This window comes from Sus scrofa, chromosome 12, assembly GCF_000003025.6.
Source record: "Sus scrofa isolate TJ Tabasco breed Duroc chromosome 12, Sscrofa11.1, whole genome shotgun sequence".
Taxonomy (NCBI): Eukaryota; Metazoa; Chordata; class Mammalia; order Artiodactyla; family Suidae; genus Sus; species Sus scrofa.
This window is the reverse complement of record NC_010454.4, coordinates 52,019,874-52,043,976: the sequence shown is the minus strand read 5'-3', so window position 1 is coordinate 52,043,976 and position 24,103 is coordinate 52,019,874. Positions and strand designations below refer to the sequence as shown.

Sequence of the window (24,103 nt, the reverse complement as noted above, 5' to 3'; positions counted from 1 at the left end):
ACTGAGTGTGCCTGTGCCCCTGGGGGACGGAGCTGCTAGGGAAACCCACCTGCCCCCCTACCCCCTTCCCGGTGGTGGCTCCTAGAAGGGGTTTAGGGTTAGTGACCTGGCTGGTGGTGGGACTAAGGGACGGGGTTTAAAGCTGCATGTGCAGGGCTGTCAGTGTTTTGGCGCTTAGATGGTTGCTGTTTAGGGGTGGCTTTGAGGCCCCTGCTGAGCGTCTAGCGATTGAAGGCCCCCCCCACCCCAGGCTGTGCCTTGGTACCAGCCCTGCCTCTGCCCCTCTCTTCCTCTCTGTGGGCCGCCCGGGTCACAGGAAGAGCTCAGGAAAACAGGCCCATTGTTTCTTAGGGAAGGGAGGGCAGAAGGCCTCTCAGCCCAGCCTAGTCTGGTTGGATAAAGAGAGGCTCCCCAGGCTCTGGCAGCCCTGTTCTTCCGTGCTAGAGGGCTGTGTGGCTCCGGACTGTTTTGCCAGCTCTCCTGGGTTCCCTCTGAAGAGCGCAAGTTCCCATTCTCTTTCCTGGTGGCCCCGCACAGGTTTCTCTGGTCCTCTGTGGAGCCCGGGGGGGCGCTTGGCAGTAGGAGGAGCTGGGGCTGTGCCCGCCCCCACCCTGTGGCGGCCCTGCCTCCTGGCACTGCTGCCCCTGTGCCCGGAGGAGGGCACCTGGCTGGTGTTAGGGAACCTGCCAGGGCACATCCGAGTGAATAATCGCTGCTGGGCCTGAAGCAAGGAGAGACCAGACCTCCCCTTGTTTTTTCCCAAGGACCCTCAGCCTGTCCCAGGCTGTATGGTTCTAGTTCTAGGTCCGTCGAGGTCTTGCCGCCTCCTAGAAACTCCTGGAATTCGTGGATGGGCCCTTCCAGCTCTGAAATTCTATAACTGTAAGACTCATAGGTTAGCCACAAAGTAGGGGATAGATTTTCCTCTCCTACCTGCTTCTCCTGCAGTTGCCTCCTGAGCAGTCTTAGCCCTGATGGTTTGGGGTGTGTGACTCTTCTCAGCATGCTCATCCTCTCTGTGCTGGTGTCTGATGTATCAGCTCCTCGGAGGGAGAACCAGGGTTTAAGAACGCAGCCACTCTTTGGCAGGCCGTTAAAAAAGATGCTGCAAATATTGATAATAACAGTTTGCACTGGTTAAAATACTTCAGAAAGAAGAAAAAACCAAAAACCCGTAGCCCTCAGAGGATTTCATTTACGTGGGAAGCAGACACAGCATAAATGACTCTCCCCGTTTGGAGGTGGGTGAGCTGAAGCGGCATGGGGAGAGGCCTCTGGTTAGAGGAGCTGCTGTCAGTGGAAGAGTAGTGAGGCTGGGGGTCTGATCTCCCAGCTCTGAGCCACTTGCGAAAAGTACAACCCCGAACCCGAGAGCTGCTTCCTTTACCCATTCCGTCCGCGCCCCCTTCAGCCTGGGTCCCACTGTGACTCCGCACGGCTTCTCTGCATCCTGTGCATTTCTAGGCAGCCCCACACCATTGGGAGGGAGCTGCGGGGGTTTCCTCCTCCTTTCTTTCCTGGATCCTGCAGCCAGGGCTCAGTTATTATCCCCACCTCGACCCCATCCCAGCCCGTCCTCAAACACTGGTGCGCAAACTCTTTAGCACTTTCTCTTGGGAAATAACCACAGCCTTCATTTTTCACCTAATCTCCGTCTGTCCTGCTCCTGCATTAAAATGGTTCCTTGGTTGCAGGGAAGGGAAAGGGAAATGCCAGTTGGCACCAGGCTGCAGGCATCAGAGGAACTGCCTTGCTGTTTGTCAGAGCTGTGCTCACCGTCTTCCCCTTGTTCTTTCTCCCGAAGTGAGCTCTGGGAGGGACGCAGGAAGCCCCTTGGGGGTCAGCAGAGCAAGGAAGCCAAAGCCAAGGCCGGCTTGTGCCCCGTTCCCTCCTGGCCAGTTCTAGTGAGCAGAGCCCATGAGGCAGGTGCAGGTCGGCATCTGGGGAAGGCTCAAGGCGCTGTGCCCGGTCCTCGTGTAGCTACTTTCATCAAGCGCGTAGCATGTGCCAAATGCTGGGGAGACACTGACGCCTAAAGCAGTGCCTTGAGGAAGTCTCCGGGCTACAACTGGGGAGATGCATACACTTGAAATCATTCAGGGGGGATTTAGGACAGAGGAGAAGCATCCGAAGGGACGACCCACTCCTTCTGCCCCTTGCCCACCCTCAGGCTGCGTGTTCCCCCTTCACCCACCCAGCTGGGCGTCTCTTCTCCCCCCCCCCAAACCCCCGCCCTCCAGCGCTTTATCCTCAACTTCTTCCAGAAAGCCTTCCCTGGCCAAACCCATCTCTGCCTTGCTCTGCTGCCTTTTAAAGGTGAAATCAACAAGCATCTGAGCGCCTTGCACGTACTCAGAGACACACCTGGTGCTGCGAGTGAGACAGGAGTGGGCAACAGGGAGTCCCCCAGTCCCGCAAGGGCAGCATCCTGGGCAGCCGCAGGTGCGCGTTGGGATGGAACATGTGGTAGGAAATGGGACACACGGCCCGTGTATTGCACCTGCAGTCACATCTACCTGGAGAGTTCGTGTAGGTAGACATCGCTGCTGTCTCTTCACATCTGAGCATGTGTAATTGGAAATCCTCAGTGACATACAGCGTAACCTGATGCCACGTGACATCCATGGCAGTGTTTAACCTGGATGAGTGGGGGGGTCTCTCAGGTGTCTCACAGCCCCATTGTTCAGTAGTTGATTCCAACACTTTTGGGGGGGCGGGGGGGCTGCCACACTCGTGGCATATGGAATTTCCTGGGCCAGGGATCGAACCCAAGCCACAACTATGACCTTCACCACAGCTGTGGCAGCCCTGGATCCTTAACCCACTGTGCCAGGCCAGGGATTAAACCCGTGTGCTGCCGCAGAGACAATGCTGGGTCCTTAACCCGCTGTGCCACAGCAGACAGGAACTTCTGATCCAACACTTTCTTTTCCTTTGCCTCTTTTTAGGGCAACACCTGCTGCGTATGGAGGTTCCCAGGCTAAGGGTCTAATTGGAGCTGTAGCTGCTGGCCTCCGCCACAGCCACAGCAACGTGGGATCTGAGCCACGTCTGTGACCTACACCACAGCTCACGGCAACACCAGATCCTTCACCCACTGAGCGAGGCCAGGGATCAAACCTGCGTCCTTGTGGTTCCTAGTCAGATTCATTTCCGCTGAGCCACGATGGGAACTCCTGAAGTATTCGTGTATATCAATTATGGAGGATAAGAGATACTTGGTAACATAAGCCCCACTGAGGGAAAGAAAGTAGCCACAGACTGTTACTCCCCATGCTTACTAGACAACAAGAGTCACTTTGCAAATGACCCAGCTCCCAAGCTGACCAGCCACTGTGGCATCCAGGCTCCATATCCGCACAGATCAGCAGAGCTTGCATGCCGGGGAGAGAGCCTGCTGAGCGTGGTTCCTGTGCTTGAAGAGCTTCTCCTCCACTTGGGGAGATGAGACATAGTTGCGTGTAAGGTTAAATAGTGCTGTTGTGGTCCAGCTTGTTTGGGAGCAAGGAATCTGCTCCAGTTAAGTCGAATAAAGGGATAGTGAGAACATCGACTCCGTTCCCTCGTGTGTAAGAAGGCAACCACAGTAGTATCAACGGCAGGGGGGTTTGTGAGTTGAACTAATTGGTGTGTGTGAGCTGTTACAACAGTGCTGGCCATCACTGTTCATTTGTATTTACGGGAGTTCCTGTCGTGGATCAGTGGTTAACAAATCCGACTAGGAACCATGAGGTTTCGGGTTCGATCCCTGGTCTTGCTCAGTGAGTTAAGGATCCAGTGTTGCTGTGAGCTGTGGTGTAGGTTGCAGATGCGGCTCGGATCTGGCATTGCTGTGGCTGTGGTGTAGGCTGGCAGCCGCAGCTCTGATTTGACCCCTAGCCTTGAGAACCTCCATATGCCTCAGGTGCGGCCCTAAAAAGCAAAAAGAAAAAAGGATATCCAGTTGTCCCAGCGCCATTTGTTGAAAAGAATATTGGTTTTGGGAGTTCCCCTTGTGACTCAGTGGTTAACGAATCCAACTAGGAACCATGAGGTTGCAGGTTCAATCCCTGGCCTCGCTCAGTGGGTTAGGGATCTGGTATTGCCGTGAGCTGTGGTGTGGGTTGAAGACACGGCTCGGATTCGGGGTTGCTGTGGCTCTGGCGAAGGCTGGCAGCTCCAGCTCCAGTTCAGCCCCTAGACTGGGAACCTCCATATGCCGCAGGAGTGGCCCAAGAAATGGCAAAAAGACCAAAAAAAAAAAAAAAAAGGAATATTGGTTTTGGTACTCTTGTTGAAAATCAGTTGACCACAAATTTGAGAGTTTATTTTTGGATTCTCAGTTCCAGTTTATTGATCTAGAGGTCTGTTAACTATTCCAGTATCACACTGTTTTGATTACTGTAGCTTTGTAGTAAGTTTTTGAGAAGTGTGAGTCCTCTAACCTCATTCTTCCTTTTCAAGATTTCTTGTGTCCTTTCTTTTTTTGTCTTTTTAGGCCACACCCATGCAGGCCTAAATTGAAACTATAGTGGCTGGCCTATGCCACAGCCACAGCCACAGCCATGCAGGATCTGAGCCACATCTTTGACCTACACCACAGCTCACAGCAACTCCCTTCTTGTGTCCTTTGGATTCCTGGCATTTCCATGGAATTTTTAGAATGAGCCTATCAATTTCTATAAAACAGCCAGCTGGGGAGTTCCTGTTGTGGCTCAGTGGTAATGAACTTGACTAGTATCCATGAGGATGCAGATTCAATTCCTGGCCTCGCTCAATGGGTTAAGGATCTGGTGTTGCTGTGAGCTGTGGTGTAGGTAGGAGATGTGGCTCGGGTGGATCCTGCTTTGCTGTGGCTGTGGTGTAGGCCAGTAGGTGCAGCTCTGATTCAGCCTGTCGCTTGGGAATTTGCATATGCCACAGGTGCGGCCCTAAAATAAAAAAAAAAAACAAGCAAAAAAGCCCGCTGGGGTTTTGACAGAAGTGCTCTGAATGTGTAGGTCTTAACAGTATGAAGTCTTCTGATCTACGAGTAGGGGTTTCTTTCCATTTACTTGGTTCTTTAACTTCTTTCAGCAGGGTTTTGCAGTTTCCAGTGTGCATGTGTAACACTTCTTTGCTTTGTTTTTTTTTTTTAGGGCTGCACCTACGTTATTTGGAAGTTCCCGGGCTAGGGGTCAAATTGGAGCTGTAGCTGTCGGCCTGCACCACAGCCACAGCAGTGTGGGATCCAAGCTGCATCTGTGACCTACACCACAGCTCTTGGCAATGCCGGATCCTTAACCCACCAAGTGGGGTGAGGAATCAAACCTGCATCCTCATGGATACTAGTTGGGTTCATTTCCACTAAGCTACAACGGGAACTCCTTTGATTTTTTTTTTTTTTTTTCCTTTTTAGGGCTGCACCTGTGGCATGTGGAGGTTCTCAGGCTACGGGTCCAGTCAGAGCTGCAGTCACGGGCCTATGCCGTAGCCACAGCAACGCCAGATCCTAGCTGCATCTGCGACCTACACCACAGCTCACAGCAACATTGGATCCTTAACCCACTAGCAAAGCCAGGGATTGAACCCACGTCCTCATGGATCCTAGTTGGGTTCATTACCACTGAGCCACATTGGGAACTCCGACCCAAAGGATCTGTTACACACATATTCTCATTCCTCCCCATCCCAGACCTCGGTGTTAAATCAGAATCTCTAGCGCAGGATCCTCACGTAACCTGAAGCCACCCTGTGTACCATCTATTCCCAAGCTTTTCCACCTCATTTGGCCCTGCGCCTGCTTAGCCGGTGATCTCCCTCCAGCATCATCACATGAGTCAAGGTCATTGGCATTCATGGAGCTCCCCATCTTCCTTTCCCTCAACAGACCTGTGTCTCCTCCTGTCTCTTCTCTTCCCGTCCTTCTCTCTCCCTCCTTCATTAGGTATCTTTGTCCCCATTCCTCCCCACCTCCCAGCAGCTGGCTGGACAAGAAGCAGGCTGCTGAGAACAAAGAGTGAGCACCAGGGGAAGGCGCTGGGGAAGGCCTCCGGTGGCATCGCCACAGAGCTGTGCCCAAGTGCAGGGGGCCAGCCAGGCCGGCCTGGTGGCTGCTAGGAGCAGAGCATCTCCCTTTGCCGGTGCCTCTTCTTGGAGGCGTGACCAGGCACACGCACGGGTGGATATTTGAAGCCAGAGCAGTGCATACATCATGTTTGAAGTGTGGGTGCCTTTGCGGGCGTTCTGAATCCTTGGGCGTGTGTATCAGGGAGAAATGGGCACTGCTGTATTTGATCGTTGTTGCAGCTCAGTGGAGGATACAGTTTACACACTAGTTGATACACACACGCATGTAAAAAATCCATTCGCCAGGCATCATCTGTCCCCTCTTTGGTCGTCCCCTCTCCCTCGAGCGTGCGAGATCGTCTCTCTTTTGCAGACCGTTTGTCTGACCTGCTGCCTCCTCCAGCCTTCACCTGCTTTTGCCGCTTCTTCCCAAAGGTGGACTTCTCCAGAGAGGGTGCTGCCCCCGTGGCCTTCACTTCCTCTCATCACCCCTGCCCGTTCCAGCCCCCACTGTTTGCCTCTGCCCTCGCAGCAGCACTTCCCGCAGAGGGACCCAGGGCTTCCCTCGGTGCTGAGGCCAGGGGCGGTTTTCTCAGTCCGCCCTGACCGCCGCCCCCTCTGGGCTCTGTTCTCCCCCTCGCCTGTGCAGCAGGTGGCACTCCTCAGAGCTGGCCTGGCTCGTCTGCCCGCCTCCCTGTGCCTCAGGCCGGACACCGTGTCTCAGGTCTCCACCTCTCGCTTTTATCTCCAGACCCTTGCCTCTCGCTGCCTGATAGGCATTTACTCCTGTGCATTCCCTGACGTCTCAAACGCAACACCCAAGCCCAAACTGCTGTCCCTCAGCAGCCTCCCTGCTCTTCAGCTCTGGTCACCAACTGAAAACCCAGCCTCCAAAACCCAGCCCAGACTCCACTCCCTCCAGGGAGCCTGCCTGAGTTTCCCACCCTGAATTTAATTCTATCCTCTGTAGTTTTACTACAGAGCAGACTTTTCCCCCATTCCAGCTTCCTATTAATTCGCGTGAGGGAGTTCCGGTTGTGGTGCAGCAGAACGGTCGGTGTCCTGGGAACGCTGGAGTGCATGTTCGATCCCCAGCTGGGCACAGTGGGTTAAGGATCCGGTATTGCCACAGCTGTGGCGTAGGCTTGGATCTGATCACTGGCCCAGGAACTCCATATGCCCCAGGGAGGCCAAAAAGAGAGAGAGAGAAAAAAAAGTTAATTTGCGTGAGGAAGATGAGGCCCCAGACAGTTAAATACCTGCTCAGGGACACACAGCTAAGTTCTCTCTAGAAAGTCACCCTCCAGGGCGCTTTCCACTACTATAGGCCTGACGGCCTTTGCACGCATGGCATGTGATCACGAACTGCCACGTGTCCGTGGTGTCTGTAAAATCAGAAGATCCTTGAGGGATGGTCCGTGTTTCTCCTGTATCGTTGGGCTCCCCATTGTGCCTAATTGAGGACTTGTCTGTCACACAGTCAGTGCATGATAAATGTTAATGGGTAAATGAAAGAAGGTAAAGTCGCCTGACAGGTCTCCCCTGATTAGGGCCCAGCCCAGTGCAGGGCCGATGTAGACACTCACTTGGAAAATATTTATGGGTTGGTTAATGATGGGGCAACTTTATTTTATTTTTCTTACTTTTTTTTTAGGGACACACTGGCAGCATACGGAGGTTCCCAGGCTAGGGGTTGAATGAGAACTGCAGCTGCCGGCCTCCGCCAGAGCCACAGCAACACAGGATCCGAGCTGCATCTGCGACCTACACCACAGCTCATGGCAACACCGGACCCTTAACCCACTGAGAGAGGCCAGGGTTCGCACCCACATCCTCATGGATGCTGTTTGGGTTCATTTTCACAATGGGAACTCCAGTGACGGGGCAACTTTAAATATCAGGCTGGGAGTTCCTGTCGTGGCGCAGTGGTTAATGAATCAGACTAGGAACCATGAGGTTGCGGGTTCAATCCCTGGCCTTGCTCAGTGGGTTAAGGATCCAATGTTGCCATGAGCTGTGGTGTAGGTCGCAGTTGTGGCTCGGATCCCACGTTGCTGTGGCTCTGGCGTAGGTCGGCTGCTATAGCTCCGATTAGACCCCAGCCTGGGAACCTCCATATGCCATGGGAGCGGCCGAAGAAATGGCAAAAAAAAAAAAAAGACAAAAATAAATAAATAAATAAATGGATACTGTTAGGCGTTTGAGTGAAAAAAAAAATCAGTTTAAAAAAAATATATGTATATATCGGGCCGAGGGTTGGGACTCCTTTCCGTAAGCGTCGGGCAGCCGTGCTGGTTCTGGGCAGAGGAGCAAAGGCAGGAGAGCTGCCCTTTGGGGCAGCAGAGGGCAGGGGGCCGAGAAGTGAAGGGATGGGCCTGGGGTGGCAGCTTCAGGAAGGAGAGGAGGAGACCAGCAGGCGTTTCGAAGGGAGAAAGGACAGGGCGAGTATGATATGCAGAAGGAAGTCAGAGAAGAGGCTGCTGCCGGTGGGATCTGGGCGAAGCCGGGGAAGCTGGACTGACCCAGGCCTCTGTGGAGCACGTTCCTTGGAAGATGTCTGTAGCAGGACTGCTGTGCCCCGTGCGTGGGCTCAGCTTAATTCTCAGAATCACTCTTTCAAGTCTGTGCTCATGCCACCTGCAGGTCAGGAAGCAGGCTTGAAACCATTAAATCAGTGTCTGAACCCGAGTGTCTGACCTCAGAGGCCGGTCTTTCATCCCTCAGGGCCTCCCAAACTACCAGGAGACAGACTGGGAGCTCAGGTTACCAGGTTAAATCCACTTGTGCGGATCTGAGCCGGCAGTGGTGTATCACTGTGACTCGTATTCCCCTCTTAGATTAGGAGCGTCCGGAGAAGCAAGTCCATGAGCCCTTGTCCTGTCTCCATCCTTCTCGGGAAGGATGGAGGTGTAAGCAAGGGCTTCCCCGCGGGCAGAGTCAGGAGGCCCCCGGGGGAGGAGGCCTCTTTGGGGAGATGTTTGGGGGGCTGGCTTCCCCTCAAGCGTCTGGTCTGGACTTGCAGGGGGACAGGCGGAGCTCTTCCAGGCCCCTTGCAGCTCAGGTTCCAATGAACCTCTCATCAGCTCCCGCCTGCACGGATTTCTTCTCCCTTTCCTGTGGGCCCTGCTGTTTTTCAGACGGGTTCAGGGTTTTTTCAGTAACTTCAGCGGGAGCTGAGTAACTGAACATAGAACTAGGAAGTCCTTGGTCTGGTCGGCCCAGGCCCCTTCAGAGCAGGTGGAAGAATCCTCTGCAGCTTCTATCAAGGCTTCCCTGGGGCGGTTCTGGGATGTTCTGTCAGGCCACAGCGGGGCTCGGTGCTGGATGTGCTGGTGAGCAAGGAGGATTCGGTCCCTTCCTCCTGGAATTTACGACACAGTCTCATTCCCTGGAGGCCCGGGCTCTGGCAGGGCTGCTGGGAGCCAGGGCAGCCTGGCCAGTCCTCCCAGGGTCGGGCTGCGTCTTCCGGGCCTCAGTCTGCCCAGGTTCCCTTCCACGCACTTGCTGCAGTGGGTGAAGGGGAGGCATTCTTTTGGTTTCTTTGGTTTGGGGGCTGGGGTGGGTTAGGATTCTATTTTCAGAAATTCTATATTGGTTTTCAAAATCAAAGAGAAAGGAGTTTTAGATTACATACCTTTAGGATTGTTAGCGCAGAGGCACTGGCGTTGCCTGGAGAGTTTGTTTCCTAAGTGACAGCCTCACTTTGGGCGGGTGGGGGGTGGGGGTGCCTGTGACACTGTGACTCCGGCCTGTCCTATGAGAGGTGCAGGAGCCGAAGGCCCTGGGCGGCCTCTTGGCCCTCGGCTCCACCTCCCAGCCTGTCTCTCCCGAAAGAAACCCTGCAGGAGGGTGGGGGTGGCTTCCCAGTTCCCAGCAGCTGTGCCACTTGGCAGAGCAGCGGCCCAGCAGGCGATGCTCTTCCGAGGCTTTGTCTGAGCCTGCGCCCCCCCACCTCCCATCCCTGGTGCCGCTTGGCTGGGGAAGTGGAGGCTGCAACGTTGCAACGTCTGCCTTCTCACCGCCCCTCCCTGCTCTCTGTCCCACCCCCACCAGGTCCTGGGAACCCTGGACGCACAGAGGGTGGCTTGCTTGTTCCTGCCACTCCTGGCTTTCCTCATCCCTGCTTTTAAAAAGTCAAATAACAACAGCGGTAATTAACTTTTATTGCACGCATGCCCGTGCCAGGCACTGTCTTAAGCGTTTACGGGCACTGCCGCATTTGCAGTTGACGCAAATCCCAGAGGTGGGTGCTTTTGTGACCCCGTGCAGGTGAGGCCACAGGCTCTCGGAGTTTGTCGCTGAGTTTGAAAGTGGCAGCGTGTGCACAGCCAGCTGGGCTCTGACTTCCGTTTCCTCTCCCCTCCCAGCTTCCCACAGAACACGCCCTCTGACACACCACACACCCCCCTCTCCCCGCAGCCCTGGCTCTTCTTCACCCCCTCTCCTGGCTGCTTAGCCTTCTGCCTGCCTCTGGCTGACCTCCTGACCCCTGTTCTTTCTCCCTCCCCCAGGATCCTGCTGGAATCTTCGAGCTGGTGGAGGTGGTCGGCAATGGAACCTACGGACAGGTGTACAAGGTGAGCCCTCCGAAAGAGCAGCAAGGCCTTTCCAGGGCCTCTCAGGGCTGGGCCCAGGTCTGGAGGGTTGAGGGGGGCCCTGGGAAAGGGGAGGGGGGCCAGGAGGGAGAGGAGAGAGTAGAAGTCACGAGGTGGAGTTCCTATCGTGTCGCAGCGGAACTGAATCCAACAAAGGTTGCAGGTTCGATCCCTGGCCTTGCTCAGTGGGTTGAGGATCCGGCGTTGCCATGAGCTGTGGTGTAGTCGCAGACGCGGCTCAGATCTGGTGTTGCTGTGGCTGTGGTGTAGACTGGCACCTACAGCTCTGGTTCGACCCCTAGCCTGGGAACTTGCGTGTGCCGTGAGTGCGGCCCTAAAAAGCAAAAAAAAAAAAAAAAAAAAGTCATGAGGGAAGGAAGCGGCCAGAAGTGGCGGCCCCTGCCTCTGAGTTTAGAACTAGTCCTGGGTGCAGCAGGAACAGTCTGGAGCTGGTGGGAGGGTGTGGGACAGGGACACGTGAGGGCAGGAGAAGGGCATGGGGAGGGGGTGTCAGAGCGCAGGCTGGAGGGGCAGGTTTGGCTTCTCCTGAGGCCACAGCGGGACCTGTTGGATGACCCGAAGAGAGGAAACGGCTTTCTTCCTTTTACTTTTTTTCTTTTTTGTTTTGCTTTTTAGGGCTGAATGTGTGGCATATGGAGATTCCCAGGCTAGGGGTCGAATCAGAGCTGCAGGGGCCAGCCTACAGCACAGCCACAACGCCAAATCCGAGCTGCGTCTTCGACCTACACCACAGCTTACGGCCATGCCGGGTCCTTAACCCACTGACTGAGGGCAGGGATTGAACCTGCAACCTCGTGGTTACTAGTCGTATTCGTTTCCACTGCACCACAATGGGAACTCCGGGAAACAGCGTCCTTGGACTCCCCTGACGTGCCGGCAGCAGGGCTGGAGCCAGCGCTCAGGCTTTTGAGGCTGCCTCTTTCCCCACAGAGGTGGCATTTCCTTGACCACAGTTGTGGCCCCAGCCTGCCAGCCCAGCCCTTTCACGTGGTCTGACCTCAGTCACACTTGATGGGGGAGGCGGCCACACCAGAGAAATGCGGGGCAGGTGCTGCCCCAGAGCCGGCAGCCCCCGACACGCCTGGCTTCTCCCGCCTGCAGACGCAGGGCTCGGACTTTGCACAGTCTCCTCTGCATCTCAGGGGTCTGGGTTTCCTGGGTCACGAGGACCACCTGCCTGCCTCTTACCCTTCTCCCCTGTAAGCTTTGGGACGCAGGCACCCCCCAACCCCCCCCGCATTTCTTGCCTAGTTGTTGCCATGGAAATAGCTCTGTGTTCCGCCGCTTCTCTGGGCTGGGGGTCTTGCAGGACTGCTGAAGCTAAAAACAATCCATGGGCTGGCAATACCCCCATCTGCTCCTCCCCAGGAAGCCCTGGACCTTGCTTTCCCAGCCTGGGGTGGCTCCTACCAGGAATTCCAGAGGGATGAGGGGGCAGAGGGAGAATGGCAAGGGCCTGCTCTGGAAGAAGTTTCTTCCCATCAGCTCTGGCCATGGGGCAGCGGCCTCTGTGCGTCTCTGAGTTCCCTCCATTCTCCGCTCTGTCTTGAATCTTTCCTGTGGACAGTAATAGAGAGCCTCGGGTCGGGCGGTGATCCTGGGAAAGGCCTCCTGTCCTGAGAGGTGGGTCCGGGAGCACCTGGGCTGTTGTCTTGGGTAGAAGGTGCTGGAGAAGCAAAGGCCGTCCTCCTCAGCGAGGATGGAGAGATGTCTGCCCCCCAGCTGCAGGCCGGCTAAGCCAGAGAGGCTGGAGCAGGGCTCAGGGGTCCCTCACTCGTCCCCCTTGAGTGATGAGGGCAGGAGCCCCTCATCCTTATCTGGCTTAGTCCTTGGGTCCAGGCGCGCTGGTTTTCCTATAGGCCTCTGTCCACCCCGTGAGCGGCCCGTAAATTGAGGCGTCTGGCCACCGTGAGGGGCACTTTCTGAGACCGAAAACAGCCGCAAGCTGTGGCCTCTCTCAGAATCAAGCCCTTCCCGAGCATGGACCCAAGCCCCCCCGCCTGGCTCTCTGTCCTGCAGGGTCGGCATGTCAAGACCGGGCAGCTGGCTGCCATCAAGGTCATGGATGTCACGGAGGTAGGGAGCAGCACGGGGCAGAGGGAGGGTCGGAGCCTTGAGGAGAGGGGAGGCGGGGGCCTCTCAGGGCTCACTCCTCTCCTTCCCGTAGGATGAGGAGGAAGAGATCAAGCAGGAGATCAACATGCTGAAAAAATACTCTCACCACCGCAACATCGCCACCTACTACGGGGCCTTCATCAAGAAGAGCCCCCCTGGGAACGACGACCAGCTCTGGGTGAGACGCGCGCTCTGGTCTGTCCCCGCGCCCCCAACTTGGTCTGGCCACTCTGCCCACCTTTGTGCCCAGCACCTGGGAAGGCAACGGATCAAAGCGTTTGTGGGTGGCGGCAAGACTCGCCTCCTCCAGGCAGTGCGAGGCCTTTCTGGAGGATTCCTCAGCCACAGCTTGCTCCAGCTCTCCTGGGCCTCCCCCACATTCCCTCCTGGCCCAGAACATTCCTAAGAGTCATCACCCTCCCCAGCCTGCATGCTGGTGCCAGCCAACTCCCCAGCCTCACCCTTTTCGGATGCTCAGCCAGGCCCTGGAGGAGAGGGCAGTGGGGGCACAGCACTGGCTGGGGGGTTGGCGCTCAGGCCAGGTCCCCCCTCCAGCAGTTGCCAGACAAGTAGCCTTTGAGCACTTTCTGTGTACCCTGCACAGATCGTCATGAGTTGTGGTCCCTGCCTCCCAGCCACTTCATTTTTTGGGGAACACACACGCACACACACACCCAAAAAGAAAGAAAGGAGAGGAACAGGTCTGGTAGGTTTACCTGCCGGCTCTGTGTAGTGGGAGATCCTTGAGGACTCGAGGCTGAGCGCTGGTGCCCGGGCGCCCCCTTGTGGATCCAATGGGCACTGTTCTCCCCTCCTCCCACTGTGCTCTGCTGTGGGAGCGGGAGGCCCAGATGCAGGGTGAATGCAAATTACCTCTGTTATGCATGTAAATGTACAGATCCTGGCCAGCCTTTTTGTGTCAGAGAAATATTGGACAGGGATACTGACTCCACACCCCGAGGACTTGTTTGGCCTCTGCCTCTGCATCCCTAGAGGTGCTGGCTGGCCAGGGCCTCTTCTCAGCTCCCTGCCTTGGCCCTGCCTGTTTGCAGGGTTCCACGGACGTCTTTCAGGTTCTCTCCTGCAGCTCTCTGGTAGCCCCTTGCGCTGTTGTTGTCTCTAGCAGACCCGGGACGTGCTGATTCTTAGCCCCTTTCTTGTCTCTCCGTCAGGGATTGGCCAGCTTTTTCTGTGAAGGGCCAGATGTACATATTTGAGGCTCCGTGGATCATAAAGTTTCCGACAGCTACCCATCTCAGCCATAGACAAGGCACACATCCCCAAAGATCTTTATTCAGGACACAAAGATTTGAATTTCATGTGACTCTTTCTTGATTTTTTTTTTTTTTTTTTTGCTTTTTAGGGTCACACCTGCGGCATATGGAGGTTCCCAGGCTAGGGGTCCAATCGGAGCTGTAGCTGCCAGCCTATTCCAGAGCCACAGCAACGTGGGATCTGAGCCGCATCTGCAACCTACACCACAGCTCAAAGCAATGCCGGATCCTTAACCCACTGAGCAAACCCGCAACCTCATGGTTCCTAGTCGGATTCGTTAACCACTGAGCCACGAGGGGAACTCCTTGAGCCACGACGGGAACTCCTAACAAACAGAAGTTCACTTTATTTTTTTGTTTGTTTGTTTTTTTAGGGTTGTACCTGTGGGATGGATATGGAGGTTCTCAGGCTAAGGATCTAATTGAAGTTGTTGCTTCTGGCCTATGCCAGAGACGCAGCAACGCCAGTTTCTTAACCCACCGAGCGAAGTCAGGGATGGAACCCTCAACCTATGGTTCCTAGTCGGATTCGTTTCCGCTGTGCAACAGCGAGAACTCCGCAACTATTTTAAAAAATTTTTTTCTTTTTTGTCTTTTGTCTTTTTAGCGCCATACCACAGCATATGGAGGTTCCCAGGCTAGGGGTCAAATCAGAGCTGTAGCTGCTGGCCTACACCACAGCCACAGCAACACAGGATCCGAGCTGCATCTGCGACCTACACAGACCTACACAGCTCATGGCAATGCTGCATCCTTAACCCACAGAGGGAGGACAGGGATCGAACCTGAATCCTCATGGATGCTAGTCAGGTTCGTTAACTACTGAGCCACGATGGGAACTCCTCTTCCAACCATTTAAAAATGTAAAAGCCAGAGTTTCCTGGTGGCTCAGTGGGTTAAGGATCCAGTATTGTCACTGATGTGGCTCTGCTTACAGCTATGGTGTGGGTTCGATCCCTGACCTGGGAACTTCCACATGCCATGGGCACAACCAAAAAAAAAAAAAAAAAAAAATTAAAAACCATGCTTAGCTCCCTGGCTATTGCCTGCTGACCCCCGTTCCAGAGAGTGGTTCCTGGCTGTTTGGGGTTTAGGGGTCCCAGTGAGGATCTGATGGCAGCTTTAGACCCTTCCGCAAGGAAAATGCACAAATCTGCGTCCTCTTGTCTGCAACCTCAGGGATTCCTTGAGCCCCTCCCCCAGCCCAGACCCCCTCCCCCTGTCTTTCCCCATTGTGACCCCTCCCCTCGTCTCTCCTAACCTCAGCACGTTCTGTGGCCTCTGTGAGGGGGTCTCGCAGCCCCCACTCTCAGCTCACCGTGTCTCTGGCCCCCGGGCCTCTGGTCCTCGTCTTGGGGGTCGGCAGGGGGAGGAGGCCTGGCCTGACCGTGGGTCTCCCTTCTCACTCCTAGCTGGTCATGGAGTTCTGTGGTGCCGGTTCCGTGACGGACCTGGTGAAGAACACGAAGGGCAACGCCCTGAAGGAGGACTGCATCGCCTACATCTGCCGCGAGATCCTCCGGGTGAGGACCGGGCCCCCTGGGGCGCTCTCCCTGGACCCGGGCCCTCCCCCGGGGCACGAGATGAGCTGTGCCCTCTTGAAGGAGCAGCGGCCTGGTGCAGGGCGGGTGGAGGCCGGGTCCCAGCCTGCCCACTCAGCCTGCGGGAGACGGGCGCCGCTGTGGCCCAGCTCTGCGCCTTCTCCACCTGCAGCCCTGCTCCTCCTGCCTGAGCTCGGCCGGGCCCCGGCCCCTGGGAGGAGCGGGCCTGCGCCTCAGCCAGCCCAGGCCGACCGGCGCCTCCCCACCCTCCACCCCGTCCTTGGCCTGCAGCACCAAGGCCCGTTTCGCTCTCTCCCGCCCAGGGTCTGGCCCACCTCCACGCCCACAAGGTCATCCACCGGGACATCAAGGGGCAGAATGTGCTGCTGACAGAGAATGCCGAGGTCAAGCTAGGTACGCCCACCCCTGCTGGCCCCCAGCACCGAACGGGGGGCCCCTTTATTCATTCCCTCAGGCGGCTCAGGTCCAACCACCTGTTCGGGCTGGGAGTTTTGCTCCCTCCCTCTGCTGAGGAATCCCTGGGGCAGTTTGCCCCCTGCTCCCTGCCCCGGCCCAGTGCTGTGCAGGCCCCTCGGGCCGGGACCCTTTGGCCGCATCTGCCTGGAATGCCGTCCTTTCCCCTTGGTTCTCCCGCAGAGCCGACCCGGGAAGCCTGGGTCAGTGTCTCTGGGAGGTCGATGGGGTGGAGCCAGGCTGGGAGCACCCGGGTAGGGCTCCCACGTGCCGGCCGAGACACGGAGCCGACACGGCCTCCTGTCTGTCCCCCCAGTGGACTTCGGGGTGAGCGCTCAGCTGGACCGCACGGTGGGCAGGCGCAACACCTTCATCGGGACCCCCTACTGGATGGCCCCCGAGGTCATCGCCTGTGATGAGAACCCCGACGCCACCTACGATTACAGGGTACGGAGCATGGGGCGCCTGGAGGCAGCCAAGGGCAGGGAGTGCGGTGGAGGCCATGGGATTGAAAACTCAGGGGCTCCAGCAGGTGGGGGAACAAGATGAAGGCCCTAAGGTGTGCAATTCGTGAGGGGTCGAGAAGCTTCGTGGCCAGGGAAGTGTGGGTGGGAGGACGGGCAGGTGGGGGGGACAGTGCAGGTTGGTGCAGAGGGGCCTCGGGAAGGGTGGGGGCCGGAAAGCCGTCCCAAGGAGGCTGGGCTGGTGGTTGGCGAGATGGTCAGGACAGTCACCTGTCCCTCTTCTCTCGTCTCCGCAGAGTGACATTTGGTCTTTAGGAATCACAGCCATCGAGATGGCAGAGGGAGCCCCCCGTAAGTGCGGAGTCTGGGAGAGGAGGGCGGGCCCAGAAAGCGCCGTGGGGGGAGGTGGCACGGGAGGCCAAGGCAAGAAGGGCCCCCTAAGGCTCTCGCCGGGCAAGAGGGGCTGACGGCATCTCTTCTGTGTGCCAGCTCTGTGTGACATGCACCCCATGCGAGCCCTCTTCCTCATCCCCCGCAATCCGCCACCCAGGCTCAAGTCCAAGAAATGGTAGGTCTCGGCGGCGGGGCGGGGGTGGCATCTAGGAAGGAGGCCCCTGAAAGGCCCTCCCACCTACCCCTGCACCCAGGCTTGGGGCTTGCACCGGAGAAGAGGGGGCCAGAGGGGGCACTGCGGACCGGGGAGCCCGGAGCCTGGGTGGAACCCAGGGGAGGCAGGAGGGAAGTCGAGGTGGCTTTTGGTTGAGTGAGCCCCACTTCCGCCGCGGACCACCCCCTTCCTGGTGTGAGCCACCGTCGTCTCCAGGTCTAAGAAGTTCATCGACTTCATTGACACGTGTCTCATCAAGACGTACCTGAGCCGCCCGCCGACGGAGCAGCTGCTCAAGTTCCCCTTCATCCGAGACCAGCCCACCGAGCGGCAGGTCCGCATCCAGCTCAAGGACCACATCGACCGATCGCGCAAGAAGCGAGGCGAGAAAGGTCAGCGGGCGGGGAGGGAGGTGGCTGGTCTGGGACACACGTCAGCTCTGCCCCTCTTCACCAGCCCTGGTCCCTCGTGGCTCCCGCTCAGGCCCCGCTCCAGGCCCGGCTCTCCCTTTCCGAGGCGATCTCCTGTGACAGCTTCCAACCCCAGGGGGCTTGTCCTCTGTCACCACTCCGTCCAAGTCAGCCTTCCCCATGAGGGTCGCCCTCGTCCACCCCCACGGGGACGTCACACGAGCATGTGCATGTCTAAGTGCACGTCCACAGCCCAGCCGGGGGGTCTAATCCCCGTCTCTGTCCAGGCCCAAACCTGAGACCCACCGTCGCCCCGTTGCTCCAAGGAGGCGGGCGGGGACCCAGGTGCGTGGCCATCAGACGGACCTTACCCGTTGTCCCATCTAAGGTCTCCCTAGCCCAGGGTGGGGTCTGGGGCACTGGGTGCAGAAACAGCAGTGTCTCCCCCTGCAGAGGAGACAGAGTATGAGTACAGCGGCAGCGAAGAGGAAGACGACAGCCACGGCGAGGAAGGAGAGCCAAGGTGGGCGTGGCAGGTGCAGGTTGGGGACCATCACTTACCGTCTGCAGGGACAGCAGTGGTCCTTGGCTTTGGGACTCTCAGCCTGGGGGTGGGGGCCATGAAACGGAATCCCTGGCTGCTGAGAAGAAAGGGAACGAATGGCTGACTGACAAGAGGCGGGTGAAGGGGACTCCAGGCCGCAGGGATGTTAAAGTAGACGGGGGTTCCCACTGTGGCTGCGGGGTAATGAACCTGAATAGCATCCATGAGGATGCAGGTTCGATCCCTGGCCTCACTCAGTGGGTTAAGGATCCGGCATTGCCATGAGCTGCCGTGTAGGTTGCAGACGTGGCTCAGAGCTGGTGTGGCTGTGGCCGTGGTGTAGGCCCGCAGCTGCAGCTCCGATTGGACCCCTAGCCTGGGACCTTCTATATGCCGCACATGCGGTCCTAGAAAGCAAACAAGACGACTAACAAAAACACACAGGCCAGGACGGGGCAGAGGGAGGGCAGGTCTCTGGTCCCCTGGGAGTGACCAGCAGCAGACTGGTCAGCGGAAGCGCCCACTCAGGGCTCCTAGGGATGAGGGTGGCTTCTGACCCCGATGCTCCATGTGCCGTCCTGACCCAGCTCCATCATGAACGTGCCAGGGGAGTCGACCCTCCGCCGGGAATTCCTCCGGCTCCAGCAGGAGAACAAGAGCAACTCGGAAGCTTTAAAGCAGCAACAGCAGCTGCAGCAGCAGCAACAGCGAGACCCCGAGGCGCACATCAAGCACCTCCTGCACCAGCGACAGCGGCGCATTGAGGAGCAGAAGGAGGAGCGGCGGCGTGTTGAAGAGGTTGGGGGGCAGGTGGAGGGTGTGGAGGGGCCCCTCCCTGGAAAGTAGGATATCTAAACAGCGGGAACTGGATGGAAGCATCCACACTGCCTGTGTACTGCTCCCTGAAGCAGGCCTCTGGCTCTGCTGGACAAAAAATAATTTGCACAAAAGCCTGCTCAAGAGAGCCTAGTGCAAATTCTTGGTGTTTTTGCTTTTCTTTTCTTTTTTGGGCCGCATCCGCAGCATACGGAGGTTCCCAGGCTAGGGGTCGAATCGGAGCTGTAGCTGCCGGCCTACGCCAGAGCCACAGCAACTCGGGATCCCAGCCGTGTCTGTGACCTACACCACAGCTCACGGCAACGCCGGATCCTTCACCCACTGAGCAAGGGCAGGGATCGAACCAGCAACCTCATGGTTCCTAGTCGGATTCGTTAACCACTGAGCCGCCACGGGAACTCCCCTATTTGTTTTGTTTTTGTTTTTCTTGTGAAAGTAGTTAAGTGAACATGACCCGGGCTTGTGATGTTGGCAGGAGCCGACCAGGTCCCTAAGTGACTTTTCTGTGCACCGGCATCTGGTGCCCTCTTGTGGCTAAAGGCCATCACTGCCGCCCACTCGCTTTGGGCTTGCAGGCCCGGGATCATTTGAGAGGCCAGGAGTGGAGGGGGGAGGTTGTTGCTGACTTTTGGTGTTGGTTGGTTGGTTGGTGGAGGGGTGGATAGGAGAAGGCATTATCCAACTCGGCCCCCTCCAAGAGCAGTCGTCAACCTCTCAGCCAGCAGTTCTCGTCCCAAGCCCACAGCTCTCTAATAGTTTCGACCAAGCCAAGCCCCTGTGGGCCCTTCCCTAAGGGTAGGTGGGTTTGTGGAACAAGCTGGAGCCCTCCTGTCTCACCACCATCCCCGGTGAGACGCCGACCAGCCTGCACTGCCCAGTAGGATTCCTCTTTCCAGAAGTGGGCTGGGGTGGGTCCCCCCTTCTGGGGCTGCGCTGTCCCCATGCCCAGTGCAGTCCTTAATGTCACGTGTCTCTTCGCCCACAGCAACAGCGGCGGGAGCGGGAGCAGCGGAAGCTGCAGGAGAAGGAGCAGCAGCGGCGGCTGGAGGACATGCAGGCCCTGCGGCGGGAGGAGGAGAGGCGGCAGGCCGAGCGGGAGCAGGTACAGCGCCCCCAGCGCACACCGGACACACCCCTCCCTCCCCGCCTCCCCTCCTGCGCCTGCTGCCTCCCCTGCCCCCCAGTCCCCGTTCCCCTTCTTCCCCTCCCCTGAGAGTCCTCCTATCTTTTCCAGCTTCACTCTTTCTCTCTGTTTTCTCCCACCCTTCGACCCCCCACCCTGGCTCCCTGCCCTCCTCCTGTCTCTGGGCCTTCATTCCCCATCTCTTTGCTCCATCCCTGACTTCTGCCTGCACCTTCCCTCGTGGGGCCCGTGCCCCCGCTTCCTCCTCATCCCCTGCCCCCTGCGGGCCCATCCCACCCCGCCCTCTCTACTGCTCTTCCCCACTGTCCTCCTCATCCTCGCCCCACTGATCCGTCCTCCAACTCCTTCGCCGCCGCCGCCGCCGCCCCCCCGCCTCTCCCTCTCTCCCTGCCCTTTGCCCCCCACCCCCGCCCCCCCAGGAATATATCCGTCACAGGCTAGAGGAGGAGCAGCGGCAGCTCGAGATCCTTCAGCAACAGCTGCTCCAGGAACAGGCCCTACTGCTGGTAACGGGGTCCCCAGCTTCCCCCCGGGAAGATGCGTGTTCAGAGCATCTCTACTGCAATGGGACGGGAGCACTTCAGGGGAAGGGCGTCACGCAAGCGTCAAGGGAAGGCAGCTCCTCGCTAGGCAGTTGGAGAAGAGCAAGGGCGTGCCCGCTCTAACTTCCAGGGCCACGCAGCTGAGCCCTCTCTCCCCACCCTTGGGCCCAGGAATACAAGCGGAAGCAGCTGGAGGAGCAGCGGCAGTCGGAGCGCCTGCAGAGGCAGCTGCAGCAGGAGCATGCCTACCTCAAGTCCCTGCAGCAGCAGCAGCAGCAGCAGCAGCAGCTTCAGAAGCAGCAGCAGCAGCAAATCCTGCCCGGGGACAGGAAGCCCCTGTATCATTACGGTCGGGGCATTAACCCCGCTGACAAACCAGCCTGGGCCCGAGAGGTTTGTTGCCTCCTTTGCTGCCTGGTTCCATCCCCCGGTCCCCTGCCCTGCTGACCGCAGGCTGCAGGCACGGTGGTTCCCACAGGGAAGGGGAGGGAGGCAAGCCGTGCAGGCCGAGGGCTGGAGCGGTCGGGACCTCGGTTCTGAGAGCAGGACAGAAGTCATCCTGCTGGGCATCCTCTCCCGTCGCAGGTGGAAGAGAGGACAAGGATGAACAAGCAGCAGAACTCTCCCCTGGCCAAGACCAAGCCAGGCAGCTCGGGGCCTGAGCCCCCGGGCCCCCAGGCCTCCCCTGGGCCCCCAGGCCCCCTTTCCCAGACTCCTCCTATGCAGAGGCCGGTGGAGCCCCAGGAGGGACCGCACAAGGTGAGTCTCTCCACGGACACCAGGGGGCCTCACTCGGCACAGGCGCATCGTGAATGTGTGTGTACACGCTCGTGTGCACAGGAGCACACACCCCCAGCCAGGGATCACAGACCTCGGAAACGTGGGCCGTGTCTGTTTCTGCCTCTTCTCAGGCTCTCCGAGCCTCTTTCCATGGATAGTTGGAAGTCAGAGGCTTGACTCGCCCCTTCCTTGCAGCCCAGGCCCCCAGCTCCCAGGTGGGGACATGCCACAAAGCAGGCAGCCCACCCTCCCTGGTCTCTCCCCGCAGAGCCTGGTGGCACACCGGGTCCCACTGAAGCCATATGCAGCGCCTGTACCCCGATCCCAGTCCCTGCAGGACCAGCCCACCCGAAACCTGGCTGCCTTCCCAGCGGCCCACGACCCCGACCCCGCCGTCCCCGCCCCCACTGCCACGCCCAGTGCCCGAGGAGCTGTCATCCGCCAGAACTCAGACCCCACTTCCGAAGGGCCTGGCCCCAGCCCCAGCCCTCCAGCCTGGGTCCGGCCTGACAACGAGGCCCCTCCCAAGGTAAGGACAGCCCCGCAGAGCCAGGGAAGGGCAGAGAAAGCACTGCGGAGGGACTGGAGGCCCAGGGGGCCGCCGGCAGAGGAGAAGGGCCCGGCCTGCGCGGGGCCTTGCCCTGACGTCCGGTGGGCAGGGCGGCGCGTAAGCGAGTCCGGGTGTCTCGGCGCCGAGAGGGGAATGGACGTGCCCAGGGAGCGAGGGGGCCGCAGCGACCGGGCTCAGTTAGATCCCAGCTCTGCGGTTGCCCAGCGTTGAGGTCTTAGACGGATTCATAAGCCTCCCGCCTGTCCGTTCGCTTCTCCATCCGGGTGGCCGTGAGGACGGAGCACCGACCCCTCCCTTCTCCCGCAGGTGCCGCAGAGAACCTCCTCCATCGCCACTGCCCTTAACACCAGTGGGGCCCGAGGGGCCCGGCCGGCCCAGGCTGTCCGCGCCAGGTACCGCCTGGGGCGGGGCGGGCGGCAGCCTAGGGAGCCAGTGGGGCGGGGGGCAGAGGGAAGTCGGCCAGGTTCCCGCTCAGGGAGGGCAGGCCCCAACCCAGTCACCTCAGCCCCTCCCTGCCCGCCCCCGCGCACCCCTGTGCTCCCTCCGCAGACCTCGCAGCAACTCCGCCTGGCAAATCTACCTGCAAAGGCGGGCAGAGCGGGGCACCCCCAAGCCTCCAGGGCCCCCTGCTCAGCCCCCTGGCCCGCCCAGCGCCTGTAGGTAATGGAGTTGTGCCCCCCCCTCTTGCTCACTCCCACCCCCACTTCTGCCACCTGCCTCCCCCTGGTGGTGGCTCTCTCGGCGGGGCAGCTTAGCATCTTGGGGCCGGGACACTCCATCTCCCTGACCCTGCCTCTGCGCCCCCCTCCATCCCATAGTAACCCTGACCTCAGGAGGAGCGACCCTGGCTGGGAGCGCTCGGACAGCGTCCTGCCCGCCTCGCACGGGCACCTCCCCCAGGCTGGCTCGCTGGAGCGGAACCGTGTGGGAGGTACGTGGCCCAGCCTGGGGCAGCCTCTCGTGCACTCTGGCAGCTTTGGACTGCCTGGGGGCCGTGTGGGGGCGTGAAACCAGGATGGGCTCGAGGCCACCCCTTGAGCGGGTGTCGCTGACCTCCCCTCCCCCACCCTGGCACGTCTTAGCCTCCTCCAAACTGGACAGCTCGCCCGTGCTCTCCCCTGGCAACAAAGCCAAGCCTGATGACCACCGCTCGCGGCCCGGCAGGCCCGCAGTAAGTCATGGGGGCCAGATGCGCCTCTCAGCCCAGGGCGCTGGGTGCCCGGGCGGGGCCTGCCTTAACCTGTGCCATGGGGCCTGGGGGCCAACAGGACGGCGGTCTGTCTCGGTTACTAACCTGTCTTCCTTTCTCCTGCCTCCTCCTGGCTGCCCTTCTCCCCCCGCGGCCCCTCCCAGAGCTATAAGCGCGCCATTGGTGAGGTTAGTGAGAAGGGGCCTGCTTGCTCGTGGGGGCCCCTCCGTTCCACTGGCCCCCCCGCATCCGGGGGTCCCACTGCCACCTCCCCTCACGCCGCTTCTCCCCACAGGACTTCGTGCTGCTCAAAGAGCGGACTCTGGACGAGGCCCCCCGGCCTCCCAAGAAGGCCATGGACTACTCCTCGTCCAGCGAGGAGGTGGAGAGCAGCGAGGACGATGAGGAGGAGAGCAACGGCGAGCCTTCCCAGGGGAGCAGAGACACCCCCGGGGCCCGGTATGGGGGCGTCTCGGGGTGCGGGGGCACTTGCAAGGGAGACCCCGGAGCAGGGGTGGTCTAGGGGAATGTGAGGCACCCGGCTGTCCCTGCGGTCACGTTTTCTCCCCTTCCCTGGAGAAGGGGGTACAGGGCTGGGGCTGGTGTCTCCATCTGTGTCTCACTGTTCGGCCAGTTGATCTCATCAGGTGCCCCTGCACGGCCAGCCCTCCCTGAGGGCCCTGCCCGTGACGACTGAGGGCGTCATGTTCTGAATAGACCCCGCAGGCTCTTGTCTGCTCCCAGGGGCACTCAGGTGGCAGGCAGGGCCGGGAGGGCCCCTGACCTCGCGCTCTCCCACCCCAGCGACGGCGACACCGACAGCGTCAGCACCATGGTGGTCCACGACGTGGAGGAGGTGGCCGGGACCCAGACTCCCTACGGGGGCGGCACCATGGTGGTCCAGCGTGTGAGTGGGCCCCCCGCCCCTTCTCCCCCCGCCTGCCCTGCGCCTCCCTGGCCCCAGCACT

The 24,103-nt window shown here is 59.0% G+C and overlaps 1 protein-coding gene across 24 annotated transcripts in view; it reads left to right on the top strand.

The window, feature by feature from the left end:
* The window catches only part of MINK1 (misshapen like kinase 1), a 50,391-nt gene that overhangs the window by 22,711 nt on the left and 3,577 nt on the right, over nucleotides 1-24,103 (top strand). The window contains exons 2-24 of one of the 24 annotated variants that reach the window (XM_021067768.1): nucleotides 10,539-10,604; nucleotides 12,663-12,719; nucleotides 12,811-12,936; nucleotides 15,445-15,555; nucleotides 15,897-15,987; nucleotides 16,364-16,494; nucleotides 16,808-16,862; nucleotides 17,001-17,079; nucleotides 17,335-17,510; nucleotides 17,982-18,051; nucleotides 18,660-18,870; nucleotides 19,895-20,011; nucleotides 20,473-20,559; nucleotides 20,767-20,988; nucleotides 21,181-21,354; nucleotides 21,644-21,904; nucleotides 22,253-22,338; nucleotides 22,496-22,606; nucleotides 22,765-22,877; nucleotides 23,029-23,117; nucleotides 23,300-23,323; nucleotides 23,431-23,594; nucleotides 23,880-24,042. In XM_021067768.1, the coding sequence (XP_020923427.1) occupies nucleotides 10,539-10,604; nucleotides 12,663-12,719; nucleotides 12,811-12,936; nucleotides 15,445-15,555; nucleotides 15,897-15,987; nucleotides 16,364-16,494; nucleotides 16,808-16,862; nucleotides 17,001-17,079; nucleotides 17,335-17,510; nucleotides 17,982-18,051; nucleotides 18,660-18,870; nucleotides 19,895-20,011; nucleotides 20,473-20,559; nucleotides 20,767-20,988; nucleotides 21,181-21,354; nucleotides 21,644-21,904; nucleotides 22,253-22,338; nucleotides 22,496-22,606; nucleotides 22,765-22,877; nucleotides 23,029-23,117; nucleotides 23,300-23,323; nucleotides 23,431-23,594; nucleotides 23,880-24,042 (2,784 nt within the window). The remainder of the gene's footprint in view (nucleotides 1-10,538; nucleotides 10,605-12,662; nucleotides 12,720-12,810; nucleotides 12,937-15,444; nucleotides 15,556-15,896; nucleotides 15,988-16,363; nucleotides 16,495-16,807; nucleotides 16,863-17,000; nucleotides 17,080-17,334; nucleotides 17,511-17,981; nucleotides 18,052-18,659; nucleotides 18,871-19,894; nucleotides 20,012-20,472; nucleotides 20,560-20,766; nucleotides 20,989-21,180; nucleotides 21,355-21,643; nucleotides 21,905-22,252; nucleotides 22,339-22,495; nucleotides 22,607-22,764; nucleotides 22,878-23,028; nucleotides 23,118-23,299; nucleotides 23,324-23,430; nucleotides 23,595-23,879; nucleotides 24,043-24,103) is intronic. The other 23 variants (XM_013981270.2, XM_021067771.1, XM_013981269.2 and 20 more) reach the window with 23 other exon arrangements.